The 19,231-nt window shown below is 44.8% G+C and overlaps 1 protein-coding gene across 1 annotated transcript in view; it reads right to left on the bottom strand.

Annotated features, from left to right (window-relative positions):
- mdga2a (MAM domain containing glycosylphosphatidylinositol anchor 2a) overlaps positions 1–19,231 on the bottom strand; it is a gene marked incomplete at its 5' end in the record, with an annotated part of 109,562 nt that overhangs the window by 14,149 nt on the left and 76,182 nt on the right. The window contains 2 exons of the mRNA XM_084437714.1: positions 8,149–8,297; positions 18,142–18,414. Coding sequence (XP_084293840.1) covers positions 8,149–8,297; positions 18,142–18,414 — 422 coding nt within the window. The remainder of the gene's footprint in view (positions 1–8,148; positions 8,298–18,141; positions 18,415–19,231) is intronic.

The following is a 19,231-nucleotide window of genomic DNA, read 5'->3' as shown; positions in this document are numbered from 1 at the left end:
TCCCCCCCCCCACCTCTCTCTCTCTTTGTAGTAGGCCGCCTACTGATTTATGTGCATCTGATGGATTTTTCAGCCAGGAGAACACAGAGCAACCGAAGAGAGACAGTTATATCTCTCTCTATAATACTGTACAGTATAGGTCTGCTTTGACAATGTAAGAGAGAGAGAGAGAGAAATAGATAGATAGATAGATAGATAGATAGATAGATAGATAGATAGATAGATAGATAGATAGTTCTATCAATACCTGGGTTTATTTTTGGTCTGTGTATAAGTGTGTCTGCGCTGTCTGGCCAGAAAGTCCCTGTGACGTAGCATCCAGACTTACCCCCTCTAATCTCTCTATTTATTTTAACAGAGTCCTCCACGTTTTGCCTACTTCTCTACTTGATCAGTGCATCACAGTGTGCTGCTCGGTAGCTCCACCCATGCCAGGGAAGGATCTACATAATGGACCGGCACAAATTCAGTTTCATGTCCCCTGTATCTACTGTTTTATGACAAACTTCCTGACCGGCTAAAAATTCTTTTGTGGCAAGCTAATGGCAGGTGATTGGAACATTTCACTGTTAAGATTTAGAGGATGATGATGAGGTGTTTGACAACATTATGTTAGAAAGTGACATCCAACCATACAGTACATGTACAGTATGTCTCTGAGCCGGAGTACAGCAATGTAATATTGAGGGGGAGAGGGAGAGAGAGAGAGAGAGAGAGAGAGAGAGAGAAAGAGAGAGAGAGACACAGAGGAGGACAGAAAAAGGAGCATCTCTCTGGTCTCACCAGATCCACTTATGGCTAGATCCCAGAGGCTACCAACCTGGGAGAAAACTAAAGATAAATAAATAAATAAATAAAATGTATTTATTTATTTATTTATTTATCTTTAGTTTTCTCCCAGGTTGGTAGCCTCTGGGATCTAGCCATAAGTGGATCTGGTGAGACCAGAGAGACGCTCCTTTTTTGTTTGATTTATTTAATAAATCAAACAAAAACAAAAAAAGGAAAAGGAAAATGATCTCTGGGACCAGCAGAGGCGCTTGTGTATCACCGAGCATGAAAGCTGTCAAGCCCATTTCAACCCTGAAGTTGTAAATAAATACATTTGCAACTGATCATGCATCTTTGAATGGTAAGCTATAAAATATAACTCCTTTTGACCGTGCTTCACTGTGTTTTCCACACCGGGGAACTGCACACCCAAGGCATAGCTAAATTTAATAGCTTTGCAAGGTAGTGCCATGCTGTAGCTACGAGTAGGTTCGCATTATAGCAAGCAAGAGAAAACAAACTGTTTAACCATCCCACCTCAAATGTACACACCCCATTTAGATAAAAGAGGCGGGGTGAGAGAGAGTGGAGTGGTGATAGGCTTTATGGGAAATGTAGGAAAACTTCAGGGGAAGTAAGGGGTCATCTCTGGACTGGAGAAGTCTCACGTGATGATGAAAGCACTTAAAATGATCAGCAGTATGAACATCTCCTGAGCTCAACTCTTTAAATGGGACCACGAAACCATTAAGAGTCTATGCGCGACCAGACCACAGGCCTCAGAGAAAACATCTTTGATATACAGGCTGTCAGACTGACAGGCTGACAGGTACAAAGTGTTACTGATCTCATGATGAGGAGCCAGATCCTGCCTACTGCAGCTGAGCCTGAGCCACGTGGACACAAAGGAACAAACTAGGAAGCAGGAGGACGTAGATAGACCGTAATTGGCTGTCGGGTGAAAATGTACCGCTGCATGCACACAGCGAGTAAACAGGATTGGCCAGCCTGCCCTGGGGAGGGCTAAACCACATAATGTCCTGGATATGTCACACACGAGAGAGAGAGAGAGAGAGAGAGAGAGAGAGAGAGGGGTGGGGGGGTGGGGTGTTGTGTGTAGTAAAGTAGCACCTACAGCTATGGAAGTCTAGAGAAACACACATACAGTACATTCACATGCACGTTACAGTGATGGATGCGCCTGTTGGAGGAAGGCTCTGAATCTCCTGAACGTGCTGCTGTACTGGACTAGCATACTGACTGGAGAGAGAGAGAGAGAGAGAGAGAGAGAGAGAGAGAGGGGAGAGGAGAGGGTGGAGGGAGAGAGGGAATGCGAGATGTTACAGTATATGCTGGAGGAGATATAAAGGTGAAATGCTCTGGAGAGAACCAGACACAGAGAGAGAGAGAGAGAGAGAGACAGAGAGACAGAGAGAAAGAAAGGGAGGGAGAGGAAGAAGGAGAGAGTTACATAAGCCCTGTCATCCTACCTTACATCCATGAGGCCCTCCCCTGATCGCACACACACACGCACGCACGCACACACACACACACACACACACACACACACACACACACACACACACACACACACACACACACACACACACACACACACACGAAGATGCTGATATGCTAGTTTCGGACACTGCGCCTCACGCACATACATGCAGCAGTCACGCGGTCCACAGCTTACCTGCCCAGTCCTGTTCTGGAGATGCCTGCTGAAAGTGTTATCTCATCAGCCAGCTCGGCCCCTCTGGCTCTTCACCTTAATTAGTTTCCAGCCCCAGCTCCTCTTCTGTCCTCCCTTGTTCCTTCCCCACCGCCCCCCCCCCACCCCACCCCCCCCCCCCCTTCTACTGTGCTTAGCCAGGTGCAGTCTTTTTGTAGCTAACTGCTGACTTTAAGAGAGTGGGGGGGGGGTGTAGGGGGTGATTATAATCATCTAACCACTGCCTGCAGGAGAGAAACGTGGAGACCCTAACTGCTCTCTCCCCCTCTCTATCTCCATCTCTCTCTCTCTCTCTCTCTCTCTCTCTCTCCCCCCCCCCCCCCTCTCTCTCTCTCTCACTCTCTCTCTCTGTGATGTGTGATTCTAGCAGAGCTGCTGCAGGACCAGAGAGAGGTGTATCCAGAGAGGAGCACTCCTGGCCAGAGGAGATTCAGCTCACCCAGATTCACCTCCAGCTGTACACACACACACACACCTGGGCTATGAAATATTCCTCGACTGAAATTAATTCATTCGCTTACTCATTCATTCATTCATTCATTCATTCATTCATTCATTCATTCATTCATTCATTCATTCAATATCACGAGGGAATACAGTAGAACAAACCTTTGTACTGATGCACTTGAGCATTAGTGTACTTGGCGTTGACTTTGAGCGCCAGTGGGTGGCGGCCAGCAATGACACACCTGACAGGAGGATAAATCACACCGCATGATGTCATTATGAGGGGCGGGCACTGGGCCTCCCCAGCTGAGCCCTGGAGGGGCGGAGGAGGGAGAAGGATAGAGTGAGGAGATGGAGGACAGAGAAGACTGACAGCCTGATGGTAGGCCCCGCCCAGAGGGAGAAGATACCGGAAATAAGGGACAGCTCTGACCTGGCTCCATCTCTCTCCTCAGACAAGGTGACAGAACTCTCTAGATACAGACACCAGCGGGAACAACTCCACTCATGTTGAGCACAGATAAAGATGGAACATGCGGGGGGGGGGGCAGTCGACAGGAATAACTGTCAACTATGATCTGTTGAAGTTTCTGCATGAAAATAGTAAGTGATGTGAGTGCTGTGAGTTTGAGTGTGTCTTGTAAAGTATTCCAATCGTTTGCTAAGGCTAAACAGAAGGAGTTGTGGCCCAAAAAAGTGTGGGCTTTTGGGATGGAGACGCTGATGAAATCAATAGACCTTACGTGGTAATCATTGTGAAAGAAGTGCTGGAGAGATGAGAGGTAGAGAGTTTTGAGGTCACAGTGGTGAGTAGTGGAGGGTGCACCAGTGGCAAAGCGAATGGCAAAGTGAGTGGTGGAGTGTGTCAAATTTCCTATGGGCACACTCTGACGCCATTTTGTTGATTGTGTCGCCATAGTCCAGCATAGGAAGTATGGTCATCTTCACAACTGTTTAGCGGAATGCATGAAGGAAGCATTGTTGCAAAACAGGAAGCTGAATCTAGCTTTGACTTTGCCCTGAAGGTTATTGATGCGAGTTGTGAAGGAAAGAGATGAGTCCAGCCAGAGACCCAGGTATTCATAGGACAAGACAAACTCTTCAGAGTCGTCAGTGCAGGAGATCTTACTAGGGGGGGTGGAGACATTGGGCCTCATTCACCAATATCTTCTTAAGTTCTGTTCTTAAATTTCTTCCTAAGAACGTTTCTAAGGAAAGCTCCCGTCTGATTCACGACGTGTTCGTAAACTGCTGGCAGAGTTCTCACCTGCCTTCTCTTAATGGTGAATCTTATGGTTTCTCAAGTTCAAAGCTCGTGGCCGCTCACATGAATTAGCATAGGTAAACTTCCCGCCAGCCCCATATAAGGATATGCAACTCCAGGGTCGTGCGCAGATGTCACTTCTCTGAATGAATACCAGTCATTCGCGCCCTTGACTCGCCAGCTTTTCGATAGCATAATGGTTAAGGTGGGGTTGTGTCAGGTGCGTTAGCAAGTCAGAGGACCGGATGTCGAATCCAGCGTGGGCAATCAAAATCTGATTTTAATTCAGAGGAATTTGCCTTGGTGCATAAACATAGCGAGGCAGAACAGTGCAAAATGTCAATGTGATAGAATACAATATACAATAGCCTACAGTCTACAAAAATGTAGGCTATTAAATAGTCTACACAGCTGTTAACGCTAGCAGTTAACCAAAGAGGTACCCTACTTATCTGATCTTATCTACATACTGTATAGAAATGGTCCTTGTTGTGTCATTTGTAAATTGAGTATTGGCATTTATCTGTAATGACCATAACCTTGGAGCCGGCAGCAACATTTCACTGTGACTGGACATTGGGCTGCATGTGACAAATAAAGGAATCGTGAATGTTTAATCTTGAGGAGAGATATGCAGGTCACTGGAGGGGGTCACATTCTCTACGCTACGTTCGGCTTCCATCATGTTCTAAGTCCTCTTCTATATCCTCAAAATCTGATAAATATTCAGCCATATTGCACACAATATTCCAGGCACAAACCAGCCGATCGTAGTGTAAAGAATGTGAGCCGCGAGTGTAGCCTACAGACGGAGAATAGCCGGTCTGCGCGCTGTGCGCATGCGTGCTGGAGCAAGCTATATTTCGTTTCTAAAGACGTTTCTAAAGATCATATTACAGAGGCATGTGAAAACCACAACAAGCCCTAGCTCTATGTAAGCACAACTAGCGATTCATAACTACAGATTGATGAAAACAACCGTTTCGTGGCAGAAAATATATTTTTTAGAAGCTGCATTCTCTGTGCCCCGTCCGCCGCCATTACATGGATATACTTGGTTCGCGCTGGATTTTAAATTTCTTCTACAGGCCTCAGAATTACACCAAAGATATCTCGGTGAGTCAAACTTGTCTTTGAAATCGACAGTTTAACATGTTTTTGAAAGAATTTTCAAGGTGCCCATCCACATCCATTGTATGACCAAAACGGTGGTAGAGCAATTATCCGACTTTCTCGGAAAGTGCTAGTTTTGTCAACGTTTTGATCTGAACCATTGTATATGATCATAAGTAACCTTATTACAGGGCTAAACATGCATTTTCTCTTTACTACTCCTTTAATCGATGCAGCGCGCATCAAATGCTCACTTTTTAATAAAACAAGCATGCAAGCATTGTCATAATAATTTTACCCCAATCTAATATTACCAAAAAGGAAGCTATGCTTACTAAAGCACATCTGCTAATCTCAAAGTCAAAGCGAGACCTTGGGATGGTTCCAATTCATACATTATAGCCTATAAAATATAAAATAAAGAGCATGAATCGGGACATATAAATCTAGTCTGGGACTTCTTGAAAGACCTGGAAAATTATGATAATGATGATAGCTAATGATGATGATGATATCTAAATAGGTGACTGATTTTGTTCTCAGCCGGTATTTGGAGAGGACGGCACTGTCCAAGGGGACATCAAGAGGACTGAAGTTGGTCCTGATTAAATGATTAACATGAACCAAATGGCTACGCAGACAGTATCGCCGTTGATTCCTTTGGTTCAATACAAGAATGCGTTGTAATGCGGCTGTGACACACTAAATAGAAGGGGACCTTAATGTAATCAATTACACCTGTGTCCACCCTACTATGGGTCTAGCAGGCCTCATTACAGTAGATTAATCAATTCGCCTGATATCTGTCGGTATCCTACAATATTTTGTGGTGGGTTAAAGACAGCCAGAAAAGTCAGGTCATCAAATTTCTCCGTTATAAGAAAATGTTGTTGTTCACAGATTGGATTTATGGATAGTCCATACATTTTATTTGGCTAAATACAATTTTAAATCAACATTTCAGACAACATTCCAGTGATGTGTTATTTAGGCTACAAAAACATAGTTTTCATCATGAATTATCATCAAGCTGATTGTAGACTAATTATGTAAATTGCGCAAGTAGGGTAGATAGATGAGGATATTGCAACTCTCCTTTTGAAAAGTATAATTTTTCCCTTATCAGGCTAAAACTATAAGAGGATGAACGGGGCGCAGCATCGCTAAGAGACAGCTTACGATGGGTTCAGAATGCCCTTAATAAAGTATCCCTTAAGTAAGGTATACCTTAGCTAAAGAGGTTTTGGGATACAGCCTGTAAGCTAAAGGGAGAGCTTACGATGTACCTTCAGAAGGTATCCCGTATAACTAAAGATATACCTTAGCTAAGGAGGCTCTGGTAAACAGCGCACCATCTAAAGGGAGAGCTTACGACGTAGCTTACGATGCACATAGTGCTACTATGGCTCTGGGACACGCGGCCTTGGTCTTTTTAGAGTTAATCATCATCATCACCATTATCACCACGAACACCTCCAACACCGTCATCATCATCATCATCATCATCACCACCACCAACACCTTCACCATCATCATCATCATCATCATCATCACCAACACCATCATCATCAGCATTATCATTATCATCTTCACCAACACCTCCACCATCATCATCATCATCATCATCACCATCACCAATACCTCCAAAATCTTCACCATCATCATCATCAACATTATCATCATCACCAACACCATCATCATCACCACCACCACCTCCACCATAATCATCATCATCATCATCACCAACACCTCCACCATCATCATCATCACCACCACCAACACCATCATCATTATCATCATCACCACAAACCATAATAATAATAATAATAATAATCATCATCATCATCATCATCATCACCGCCAGCTAAAGTTATACCTGGGTAGAGATGTGACCATTTCCGGTGAACAGCAGACAGTAGCTAGTTTGACCTGGTGATCACAAAGTCTGCTACAGTATGATTGCATGCAGCTAGTAAACTAGTGGAACAGAGGTCAGTTGCAAACTTTCAAACAAGTATGTACTAGCTACTGTAGCACTGCTAATTAGACCCGACTTTAGGGCTGGCGTTGCTGTGCTACTGTTAGCTTAACAGACGTTAACATTCCATTCTACCCAACTGTTTTCTAATGAGCAAACATGCTAGTTAGATAGTTATAAGATATGAAACCAAAAACAAATGTTTTTTCAATCAACAACACAATAACATAAACACTTTTATACAACGGTATAGATCCAGTCCAATGTCTCTATTGGTCAATTTGCATTCCAGCCGTGGCAATAGCCACGATATCCCCACGCTGAAATGGAATGTTCGCACATCTTTTAATATCAATCCACCTCTTATTAGTAGCCGTGGCAGTGTCCAGATCAATGTTTACAAAGATGTGCTGTAGCATTGTCGTTGCCTGGCAACGTTCCCTTTTTCAGTGGAAGTATCCGCAAATGATTAACAAATAGTTCCATAAAAAATACATTTTAAAGTTCGTATTGTCTTTCTTTTTGAAATATTGACGGATAAATGTGGCAACCGTTGTATAAAAGCATTATGGAACGAGAAGCCGTGGGATGTCACGGATATCGCCACGGTTAGCGGGGTGTAATGGCACTCCGCTGCGCGTCGTGCCTAACCACTCCCGCTAGCCGTGGCGATATCCGTGACATCCCACGGCTTCTCGTTCCATAATGCTTTAGTATGATATGTCTGTTTATCAAAAGTTGTGAGTGCATCAAGCACCCAACAACCTGCTTCAGTAAAATTTCACAGACAAATAAAATATTTTTTTTTATCTGACAATCCCCATCACCACCATGTCTCACCTGTCGTATGCCGAGGCGATATGCCATGATGCGGTCCACAGCCCCGGGGTTCTGCTGGGTCCACTGGAGTTTGAACCCATAGACCCGCGGTTTGTTCTGCCACAGGGCGCCATACGTGTCGTAGTAGAACTCAGGGGCAAACGCCTTCCCTGTTGGGAAACATGCAAACAGGAAATGGACAAAAGTGGACCAGGACAGACTGTGGACAGGAAATTAACATTCTCCTTCCAACTTCCTCATGAATGCTCACCAGGGGCAGTTGTTCCACAGACAGTTTATCAAAATACCCTGATGACACCTCACCCTGGAATGAGGCATATCCATGGCAGAGATGATGTATAGTGTTAAGGTGGGTTCACATATAGTGTAAGGTTCTGGCCACAATAGTCAGTCAGAAAACGTACCGAAAATAAGTAGAATGTGTTCACTGTCCATTTGAGTTTGTATAGAATGTGTAGAATGAAACTTGACATTTCTGACAACTACACTGACTTTGTTGCTCACATTGTTTAAGGCCGTAGTCACACTAGCTTCTTTTTGAACAAGAGGCAATTTGTTACCATTATGACGCATCTGGTTCAAGAGTTGAACTATTCTACTTGAGGCATATGGATTGCTCTGCACTAAATGCTCTGCTCCCAAAAAAAGGTACAGAGCCAAGCACTACAGTGTCAAAACAGCCTTAAGCCTAGTTTGCATGCTGTATAAGACAAGCTATGGCTCATGGCTCATAAACACTAATTTATACTGTAACAGTATACACAAATTTATACGGTAACACAATATAAATTAAGCCTAATTTATACCGTGTTATGTTATGTGTGTTTATGAGTCATGAGCCATAGCTTGCAGTATACAGCATAAACATTGTTATTCATGGTAATGCCATATTACCTAAATACGTTCAATACTTTGAAACATCCTCCCAGATGACCTCCCATGTAGCCTACACCTGTAACGCTGTGGTGACAATCTAACAGCTGTCACTGTGAACAGTGTCAGAGACTAACCGCAGATTTACTCATTTTAACCAACGGCAAAACTAAATGTAAACATAATTCACACAAAAGCACTCAGCTCACCCAGCGACTCAGAGCGTGCATTGACATGTCTCCGCTGGTCGAGGCGGGATCGGAGCCGACAGACCGTGAAAGCGGCTTAGCAGAGAGCCCCGTCTCCCTCCTGACTAACCCGGCACCAGCGAGCCATGGCAGGGCAGCGAGGGGGACGAGGGGCGGCCTGGGAGCTGTGAGATGGGCTTACCACCGTCCTCCCGGGATTTGGGGACAAGCCAGGACTAATATGACATGGAGGAGCAGTTAGCACGGGAGACGCTGTCAGGTTACTGTGAGTCAGGAGCCGCTGGAAACCAGTCAGAACATCTCCGCCGGGTCTTTGATGTAGAGAGGGAAAGAGGTAGCCTGCTTGTAAGTGTCGTATTAACCTGTCTTAAGGCTGCTGATGAACGCTAGGAAGTGGGAGGAGGGTGGATGGAGGGAGGGGTGTGAGGACGGCGCTGATGAGCGGTAGAGAGCTGGAGCTGGGATGATGGGATGGAGGAGTGCAGGGAGGAGAGAGGGAGCTGGGATGATGGGATGGAGGAGTGCAGGGAGGAGAGAGGGAGCTGGGATGATGGGAGGGAGGAGTGCAGGGAGGAGAGAGGGAGCTGGGATGATGGGAGGGAGGAGTGCAGGGAGGAGAGAGGGAGCTGGGATGATGGGAGGGAGGAGTGCAGGGAGGAGAGAGGGAGCTGGGATGATGGGAGGGAGGAGTGCAGGGAGGAGAGAGGGAGCTGCTGATCTTTGCGTGTCGCAGTATTAAAATGTCTTTTGAAAGTACTTGTATCTGGAGTGATTGGAGGCTTTGAAACTGAACAAGTCCTTTAGACGTCAGGGAGAATACATGTCAGAGCTCAATCTAGGTGGCTTTAGGAAGCAAACGTGCTGAAGTGCAGTTAGGTTTGGAGGGAGAATCATGTTAACAGCAGCCTACAGTTACCTGTTTACTTCTGGGGCTGAGGGCATTGAATAACACATGGGCTAACTGTGTCTCACTGCTAGAAGTACTATATTGCAACAGTATACGGTTCAAAAACAGATGTCTTACAACTCACATAAAGTTGAAAACTGACCTTAAAAAAAATATGTTCAGTACTACTGTGGACTCCAGTAACAGTATGTTTTTAAACCAAAACCAGATCCATTCATATTGAACTGTTTTCATGGAGCGATCAAACTGGAGGTTCTAAATGAAATCAAACATATCTGTTAAACATAAACAACATTAATATTTGATAAAGTTTGATCAATCATGCCATATTATTCATTTTTAAACCAGGTCTATAGAATGATGGTTTGTCTGCTTGTTGTCGTCTTCTCTTCTCCAAGACATGTTCTTCTAGTTAATTCACAGGAATAATATTGTGATATCTGAGCAGAACCTGTTTCTCTCCCTCTATCCCTGATCAGACAACATGGTATTTAGTTTATCCCACCTTTATACTGTAGTTGGTGGCCTGTACACTTTGTCTTGATACTTTTAATGTCTCATGTAATCACTTTGAATTGCCTTGTTGCTGAAATGTATACAAATAAACTTGCCTTGCCTTACCTATACATAGTTTCAGTCCAATGGCTAGAGTTCTCTCCAACTATGACCTTATACATCAATGGGCCGTGTGCTTCTTATGGCTGTACACTTGATCTCCTCCAGACACCTGATCACAACCAACTTATCATGGACACACTGCATATCCACTTATTTGACCACAACTAATGTACAAATGGTAAAGCTTCTGCAATTTAGCCATTAGAGTACATCCACTTCTTTGGTCACCACGACCCCCCTGCCACCCCAAAAGCCAACTGTCCCTTCAGCAGTCGGCTAATCAGATTCTGTTAAACCAATGTCTGCCCTGATGCTTGGAAGTTACATATTAATACAATTGCTCCACATGGCTGGACCGGAACCCTCACTTCTGACAGGACTGCACTGAGGAGTAACTTCTCAAGTAGCACCCTCAAACATTTCATGTTACCGAACAGCCCGACAAGCAAGGACATATCAGCCTTAATCCGTAAGAACAGGGGGGCTAAGCACACCAACTCTCCTCCTCTCTCTGGAGAACAGTCCTTCGGGCAGAGTCACCAGAGTTCAGCCTGTGATCCAAACACAACCATGTTAGTCCAGTGGATATGCTGGATAATTCTCTTCCGAGTGGCGTTGTGAAAATAAGTTGAATTGTAGAACCTTTAGCACTGAAACATAGTACCTAAAATGAAGCCATTTGGATTTTCCTGTTGGAAACCTGGGGGGTGTTCCAGAAAGTGGCTTTCCCATAAGGAAAGACAAACATGTACAGTACCAAGGTTCATATATTTTTGTCCAACGGTGTGGAAATGGCAGCACTTTGAAATTTCTGTTTTGGATCGGTGACTGTAGCGCCACCGAGGGTCGAACCGTGGTGACTCTTTGTGCCGTAGTTAATCATGGTCTGTAGTTTGGGCCTGGTGATTTATAGCCGTTTTAGTCCAGGACTTCAAGACTTATTCAAGCATTTCCAGGAATTACAATAGGGTTCCTACTGTACGCTTGTTCCTACGCATGTTCATCCAACGAACATGCCTTTCTAATCTGCCGCCTCAAGTAGGCTACATTTTTTGCCATTTGCTTGATGAGACCTTGGAACTGAGTTTGAAACCGAGTCTGTGAATCATGCTATCGGAGCTCTGCTGATGATGGCTTTGTATAGTCCTCATACACGTGCTTAACTCAAGCTGTTGATTGAGCTCAGACGGGATCCGGAGTTTCTAATCTAAGCGTAAATCAACTTCAGACTTCAGGGTTAGACTCAGAATTTATTGAACCCGCTTTCTGGAACATCTCCCTCACCCCTTGTTAAGTTGGTATGGTGTGTTTCAATACATCAATCCAAATAAGTAAGCAACAAAGTACAGTAGGACCCCAGTTATCCGAACCCAACGGGATCGAAGGTCGTTCGTATCTCTGAAATGTCCGGATGACTGAAACTTATGTTAAAATGCACCAAATTCAATAAGTGGTATACTTGTTCCATATAGACTCATAATAGACTGATAAATACCCTTAATTACTTGTGAAAATGCATCAAAATTGCAATCAAATAGCCAATTAAACTCATATAGCCAAGCCTATAATAGGTCTATAGTAGCCTATAATAAAATAAACGAATTTCCACTTGAATGTGGGCTTTGATCAAATACAGTACTTTATTCAAATGAGGCCCATGCTGTATCGATAACCTAAAAACAAGCCAACAACAATTAGAGCAAATGATAATCAATAAATAAATAAATGAAATAACAGACAAGTTGTCATGTCTTAAGCTATTGTAGCCTAAAAGAAAGTATCTAAAACAACCGATGTAGGCTAACGTGGCCTAGGCTGTAGGCTATTATTTAACAAATAGGCCTAGTACTGTATAGGCTAATCTACATGCTCACAACACGTCTGTGTTCCTGAAGTCCATTAACTGGGAACGAAAAATGACTTGATGCTCCTCTGCTTCAGGTTGCTGACGCGCTTTCTGGCTACCAAGGAATGCAGCTCTCGCACAGCAGACTCGTTTGCATTTTGTGCTCGACATTAGAGTAACAAAGACATTAAACGTGACAGTAGGCTACAACCTACAGGCAACATGTAGGTCTACATACAGTTCTGTTTTTATTCACAGTAGGATTCAGTAGGCTACTGTAATGAAAATCCCACCAGTAACCAGATAGCAGGCAAAAAAAAACAAACACATATTTTAAGCCTGTCCGGTAGACCGGGAGGTTCGGATCTCTGAAGTTCGGATGAGTGGGGTCCTACTGTATACCTAATGGTGTAAAAATGTTATAATTGCAGCTAAAGAGCTGTTAGACTATGCCCACTCCTTCAGTCACCAGTAGACCGCTGCCTCTACCAGACACACACACAGTCCCCTGGGGACAGTCAGTCCTATCCAGACTCACACACACACACACACACACACACACTGCCTATAGTCAGTAAAGTTGTACGAGAGTGACAAGGTGACAGCAGGAACATTAATGGATGTGAGGACGTGTCCACCGAGCCCTAAACTGCTGATGTGGGAGGTAGGATGGTGGGAGGGAGGATAGTGCAGGGAAGGTGGAAGGCGGGGTGGAAGAAGGGATTCGATGGAGGAGAAAGGGAAGGAATGTGGAGAGAAGGGAGGATGGAGGAGGGTGGGGGACGGTATGAGTGTGCGAGCGCTAATCCTCTTTCCTGCTGTGCAGCTGTGCGAGCAGAGGACATTGACGATGCAAATCCTGGTATGCAGAATCAGGCGGGCAGAAAGACAGGAGGACTGGGAGATAGAGCAGGTCTATTATATATGCATATATATGGGACTAGAGCAGAAAGACTGGGGGATAGAGCAGATCTGTTATATTTCTATATGGGACTAGAGCAGAAAGACTGGGGGATAGAGCAGGTCTGTTATATTTCTATATGGGACTAGAGCAGAAAGACTGGGGGATAGAGCAGGTCTATTATATATCTATATGAGACTAGAGCAGAAAGCCTGGGTTATAGAGCAGGTCTATTATATATCTATATGAGACTAGAGCAGAAAGCCTGGGGGATAGAGCAGGTCTATTATATATCATATGAGACTAGAGCAGAAAGCCTGGGTTATAGAGCAGGTCTATTATATATCTATATGAGACTAGAGCAGAAAGCCTGGGGAGATACTGTATCAGTGTTGTACTGTATTATATCCATACAGGGAGACAGAAGTATTGTACATGGTCTCTTTTGAAACTGGATGTAAGGTGCATGCAAGGTGCATTTCTATGTGGATGATACAGTACATCTGCCTCCTCCTTAGAAGGAGCATTGTCTGCTTTGCAGACAGCTTTTGTCTCTGTCCAGCACTCACTTCTAGAGCTTAAAGCTCAATGAGATAACTTATGGTTCAATGTTCACCTTTACTTGCTATTAGTTTATGAATTGGCCTTAGCAAGATCACAAAAATCATTTTCATGACATGAGACTGCATGAGACCCTGTGAATTTATTATTTTAGAATTTCGGTGTACTGGCTAGTACACTGGCGGGAAATCTTGTGGTGGAAACGGAAGTGACACGTTTTGCGTGTCCCAATATCAGAAAGACAACAAACAATTTGCACATACAAGAAAGAATACTTTTAGTATTTTCCTGCATTGAAGCCATCTTTCCAGAAAGTAGCTACAATCTTCCAATCCAGTCTATTCCACGCGCGTTTGTTATCATTATCATATCATGATTTCCCATCATTACAGCGAGTGAGTGGAGGACTGTGGGAAGTGCCGATTTTATCATGACCAGAGGGGCTGCGAAAGTGCCTAGTTATCTCATGTAGCTGTAAGCTTGTCTTGAATGTTGCAAAAACAAAATATATGTAATTCTATAGATGCAGTTTAGAAGGACAATGGGGCGGCACGTACAGTAGCTCAGGGGGTAGAGCAGTGGCCTGGGAATTGCAAGGTCCCCGGTTCGATCCCAGCTTCTAGGGTGTGCCGAAGTGTCTTTGAGCAAGACATTGAACTCCAAAACCGCTCACATGCACCACTGTGGCACAGTACCTACAGTAGTACTGTCGCCTCACAGCAAGAAGGTCTCCGGGCCTTTCTGTGCGGAGTTTGCATGTTCTTCCCATATTCGCAAGGGTTTCCCCCATAAAGAACCCAATATGAAAAACATGCGGAAGAACAGATCGCTAACGCTGTCCGTCCCTGCGAAGACAGAGAGGCGCACTTAGTTGGCCCCCGGGCGCGTCCCCTGCACGCTGCCTACTGTCTGCTCCCGGCTGCCACTGGGGGAAGGATGACAGGATGGGTGAAGAGCCGAGAAAAATTTAATCAGTGGACATTTCTGTGTGCCTCATCACCGTGTGCTGTGCAAAATCCACTGAATGACAAAAAAAGTTGTTTGTTGTTTTGATCTAAAAATCTGCTCTTTGGATGGTTCTGATACTGAAAGAGTGCCCTCCTACAAAACCTTGGGATATTTATTGATGAAAGGTTGTCTTTGAAAAAGCATGTTGATAAGCTAACTAAAAAGTTTAGAGTAAAGCTTTGGTTCATATATAGAAATAGATCTTGCGTTTCATGTGAAAATAGAAAGCTTTTAGTACAGTTTACTTTCATGTCAGTATGGTGACATTATTTTTATGCATGCCACCCCCACCGCTTTGAACCAGCTTGACACCGTCTGTCACTCAGCACTTTTATCACTGGTGATCATTTTAGAACGCACCACTGTAATTTGTATCAGGCAGTGGGTTGAGCGTCCATGGCTGCTAGGAGAGCACAGCACCAGCTCCTGTATGTGTATAAAGCTACCTTACAAAAGCTACCCAACTACTTAACATCCCTGAGTTGTGCTTTTGGGTTCAGAACAGAACAGTAGCTCCTAACACGTTCCTTGACACTGTGATGTTGTCCCTGTCCGGAAACTATACCTAGCCCTTCCATTCTGCCTGCCCAGTCTGTCCCTGTGGTGGATTCCGTGCAGACAATTTCTGTGCTCCTATAAGTAACTGCCCATGGTGTTTTCGTGGCCGGCTGATAAGCAGCTTATGAGCTGTTAAAGAGTTGTAACTGTCATCTCCTTTATGAACATCGGCCACACCTGCCGCCGTCGCCACGGGCAACCTTTCATCAGAGGACAGAAGCCACTTGTCTCCCTGTATTGACGACGAGCGATGCTCTGTGTTTGCCGAGAGCCAAGCACATCCTGAGAACGTGAGCCCAGGGCTGGAAATTAACTTTTTGACCTACTAGCCAAGTGGCTAGTAGATGAAAAAAGTAGCTCGCCAGCCAGATTTTTTACTAGCCAAAAGTAATAAGTTGCTTTACTACAGTATTGTATTTTGACATCACTAGCATATAGCAGTCATCGTAGTGCCATATTACAGTCATCCTGTTCTTATATAGGCTATAATATGGCAGACACACCTATAGGAAGTATGTGCAGTCCCTATGTAACATATCATCTATGAGAACCCTAAATGTTTGACTTCTGAAAGCTTGGTCAGGGCCTGGACGGGTGTCTCTTGTAGGGGCAGTGACTGTGCTTTAAATACAGCCATGCAATCGCGGTGGCAGACGGAAATTTCATGCGAGACAATGCTCTCTACTTTCATTGATGTACAGCCTACCACAAGTACATTGCCTCGACTATTCTTGTCCTTAGCATGGGAGCGGCAAACGCTGCAGTACATGACCCTGTCCTTGGCGTTATAGTCGAGCCATGTTTGCTTGACACCGGCCTCATTGTGGCGCCAATTTTCATTGAACTTCCTCGACTTCGTCTTCGGTTTCGGCGGAGGAGCCGGGGGCGACCCAGCCATTCCTCCCTGGGCTGCTTCCTGCTCCTCACTCAGGCTCTGACTAACGTTAATGTTAACGGTAACTTCATCAGGGCGGCGTGTTGGACCTTTGGTCTTTTTGTCTGGTGGTTGCACCCCGGCTATGAACCTCTACATATTTACGCAATGTACACTTCTCTCGTTGTTTAACCCGATTTCGCATGTGATGTGATATTATCTGAGTGATTGAGCGCGCATTTTGATGATTAACGTTATGCATGCAACAAACCAATGGGCACAGGGCACGAAGAAATGATGTGCGACAACAACAACAAAAAACACTTGATTTAGAAATAGCACAACAGTATTGGGAATCTCAATTTTTCTAACTAGCCAAGTGGCGAGACAGCTAAAAATCTGTCTTGCCATAGAGGAATTTAGCTCGCAAATGGTGACTGGCGACTGTTAATTTCCGACCCTGCGTGAGCCTAATCGATACTGCCAACCTCCCAGAGAGGATGGTGGTGGGGGAGAGGAGAGACTAGAGGAGAAGAGAGACTAGACGAGAAACTAGAGGAGAGGAGAGACTAGCAGGGGGAGGGAGAGGAGAGGAGGAGACTAGAGGAGACACTAAGCGGAGAAAGGAGAGGAGAGACTTCAGAAGAGGGAGGAGAGGAGAGAGGGATGGAGAGGAGAGGAAAGATTGGAAGTGAGGAAGGGGTAGGAGAGGAGAGGTGGGGAGAAGGCAGACCAGAGAGAGGAGGGGTGAAGGGACACAGGGGAGGAGAGATGAGGTAGTGAGAGGCAGTGGAGTAGAACGTGGAAAGGAGTGGAGAAGAAAAGAGAGTGGGGGGAAATCCTTCACAGGAAGTGAACACTATCAACAAAATCAGCAGTGACGGCTGGTCCATCAGGGCGATATGGGCGACGCACCACCAAAGGGAAAAGAGAGAGATATTTTTTTCTATCCTACTCTACCGGTGTTACACTAGTAGCTTCTAGTTTCAAGTCGTGTTCTGTGGAGAGATGCCTCTTGCGGATGATGTCAGTCTGGTTGAAAATCGTCCAGGTTGTTCTGACAGACTTAAATGTAAAAAAAAAAATGTTCGAACTGTAGGTCCTGAAATGCATCTATGGGTTCCAGAGGTGCTTGCAATAATAATAATCATACAGTACAGTATGTGGCGCCAGGCTAGTCACATTCAACATGGCTACTGTTAAGAGCCACTCAAACTCAAGCTAATGCTAAAGTAGTTGCCTTTATGTCCAAATGTGTCTTAGAGGGTGAATTGAATGTCAACCCATATTGTTGATGATCACTGTGGAATGTTCATTCATTTTTCATTCATTGCAGAGCCACCACTATTCACGACAGACAATGAACTAGCTATCCACAAATACTGTAGCCTACATTAAGCTATGTAAACTAAGCAACAATCCTTGACTTATATTGCCATCTGGTTACTGGTGGTATTGCTACGTGAGGTGACCAGGAAAAACAAATTGTTCAATGCAATGGAACAATGTCAAGCTACAGTAGCTGATTGAGGTTAATTTACCCATTGAACAGGTCACCTTAACCATCATTGCAATATTTGGCAGGAACCGCCACTGAAAATCAGAGGTCATGAACCCGGAAGCAGACACGTCTCTTACCCGTGACCAGGAAGGTGCACCGCCCTGCCCCGGCCTCGTTGGTGACGTCGCAGGTGTACTCGCCGTACCCCTCGCGGTTCAGGCTGCGGATGTGGTAGTCGGTGTCGTCACGCTGGTCGTTGAAGGTCCCCATGGTGAGGAGGCGCGTCCCCAGCTTCCACTCGTACCTAATGACGCGGGCGGGGTGGGCGCGCAGCAGACGGCAGGTCAGGGAGAAGACTCGGCCCAGACCCTGACGTACCTCCGTGTACACAGGCTCCACCGTGGGGGGATCTGGGGATCACATTACATTACATTAGATAACATTACATTAGATTAGATACTGTATGGATGAATTCTGATATTGAAGAAGACTGGCTGAGAGAGATGAAGAAGGTGGACACTCACTTAGTGGTGCAATACAGATATTTATTATATCAGGCCTGGTCATTGTACAGAGACTGATTTGATCATAGAGCACAGTAGAATGACACTGAATCTTTATATACAAATCCATCTGGTACAGATTACCACTGGAAATGGAATTACAGTTGCAAACGGGGCCTACAAATTGAGTTCCTTAGAGCATGGTAACTTTCCATGAGCTCACCACTAATTATCTATCTTCATTTCAGATAGATTTATCTAGAGTAGCAGGATATAACTGGGGCCAGTGCAGCATAGGCTTTCCAGCAGCCTCCCAGTTTAGAAAGTTGATATTGTTCTGCCAGTGAAGACTGAATGCGGCCGGATGTTCCTCCAGTACCACTGCCTACACTACACGTGTGTGTTGAGTCAAGTGCACTGCATGCCATATGACGAATACAGAAGTATTATTATTATTATTATTTACCCCACAATAATCCCCTCATCTCTCTCCAAGGGTTCCCTTGCCCCAGCAGGCCTAGTTGCCCTCCTCAGCCCTTATCTACCCCTGATCCTGCTGTGATTACCCATAATACCCCTATAATGAGATGCCAGAGCCAGCAGTCACAGCTTCATCCACGAGCTGCTGCAACACACATGCACACACATATACAAATAAAAGTGTACAAGCAGACAAGCACACACACACACACACACACACACACACACACACAAGCACAGGTAC

The sequence above is a fragment of the Borostomias antarcticus genome (assembly GCF_949987555.1).
Source record: "Borostomias antarcticus genome assembly, chromosome: 5".
NCBI lineage: Eukaryota > Metazoa > Chordata > Actinopteri > Stomiiformes > Stomiidae > Borostomias > Borostomias antarcticus.
Note: the sequence above shows the minus strand (reverse complement) of the source record. Positions and strands in the feature narration are given on the sequence as shown.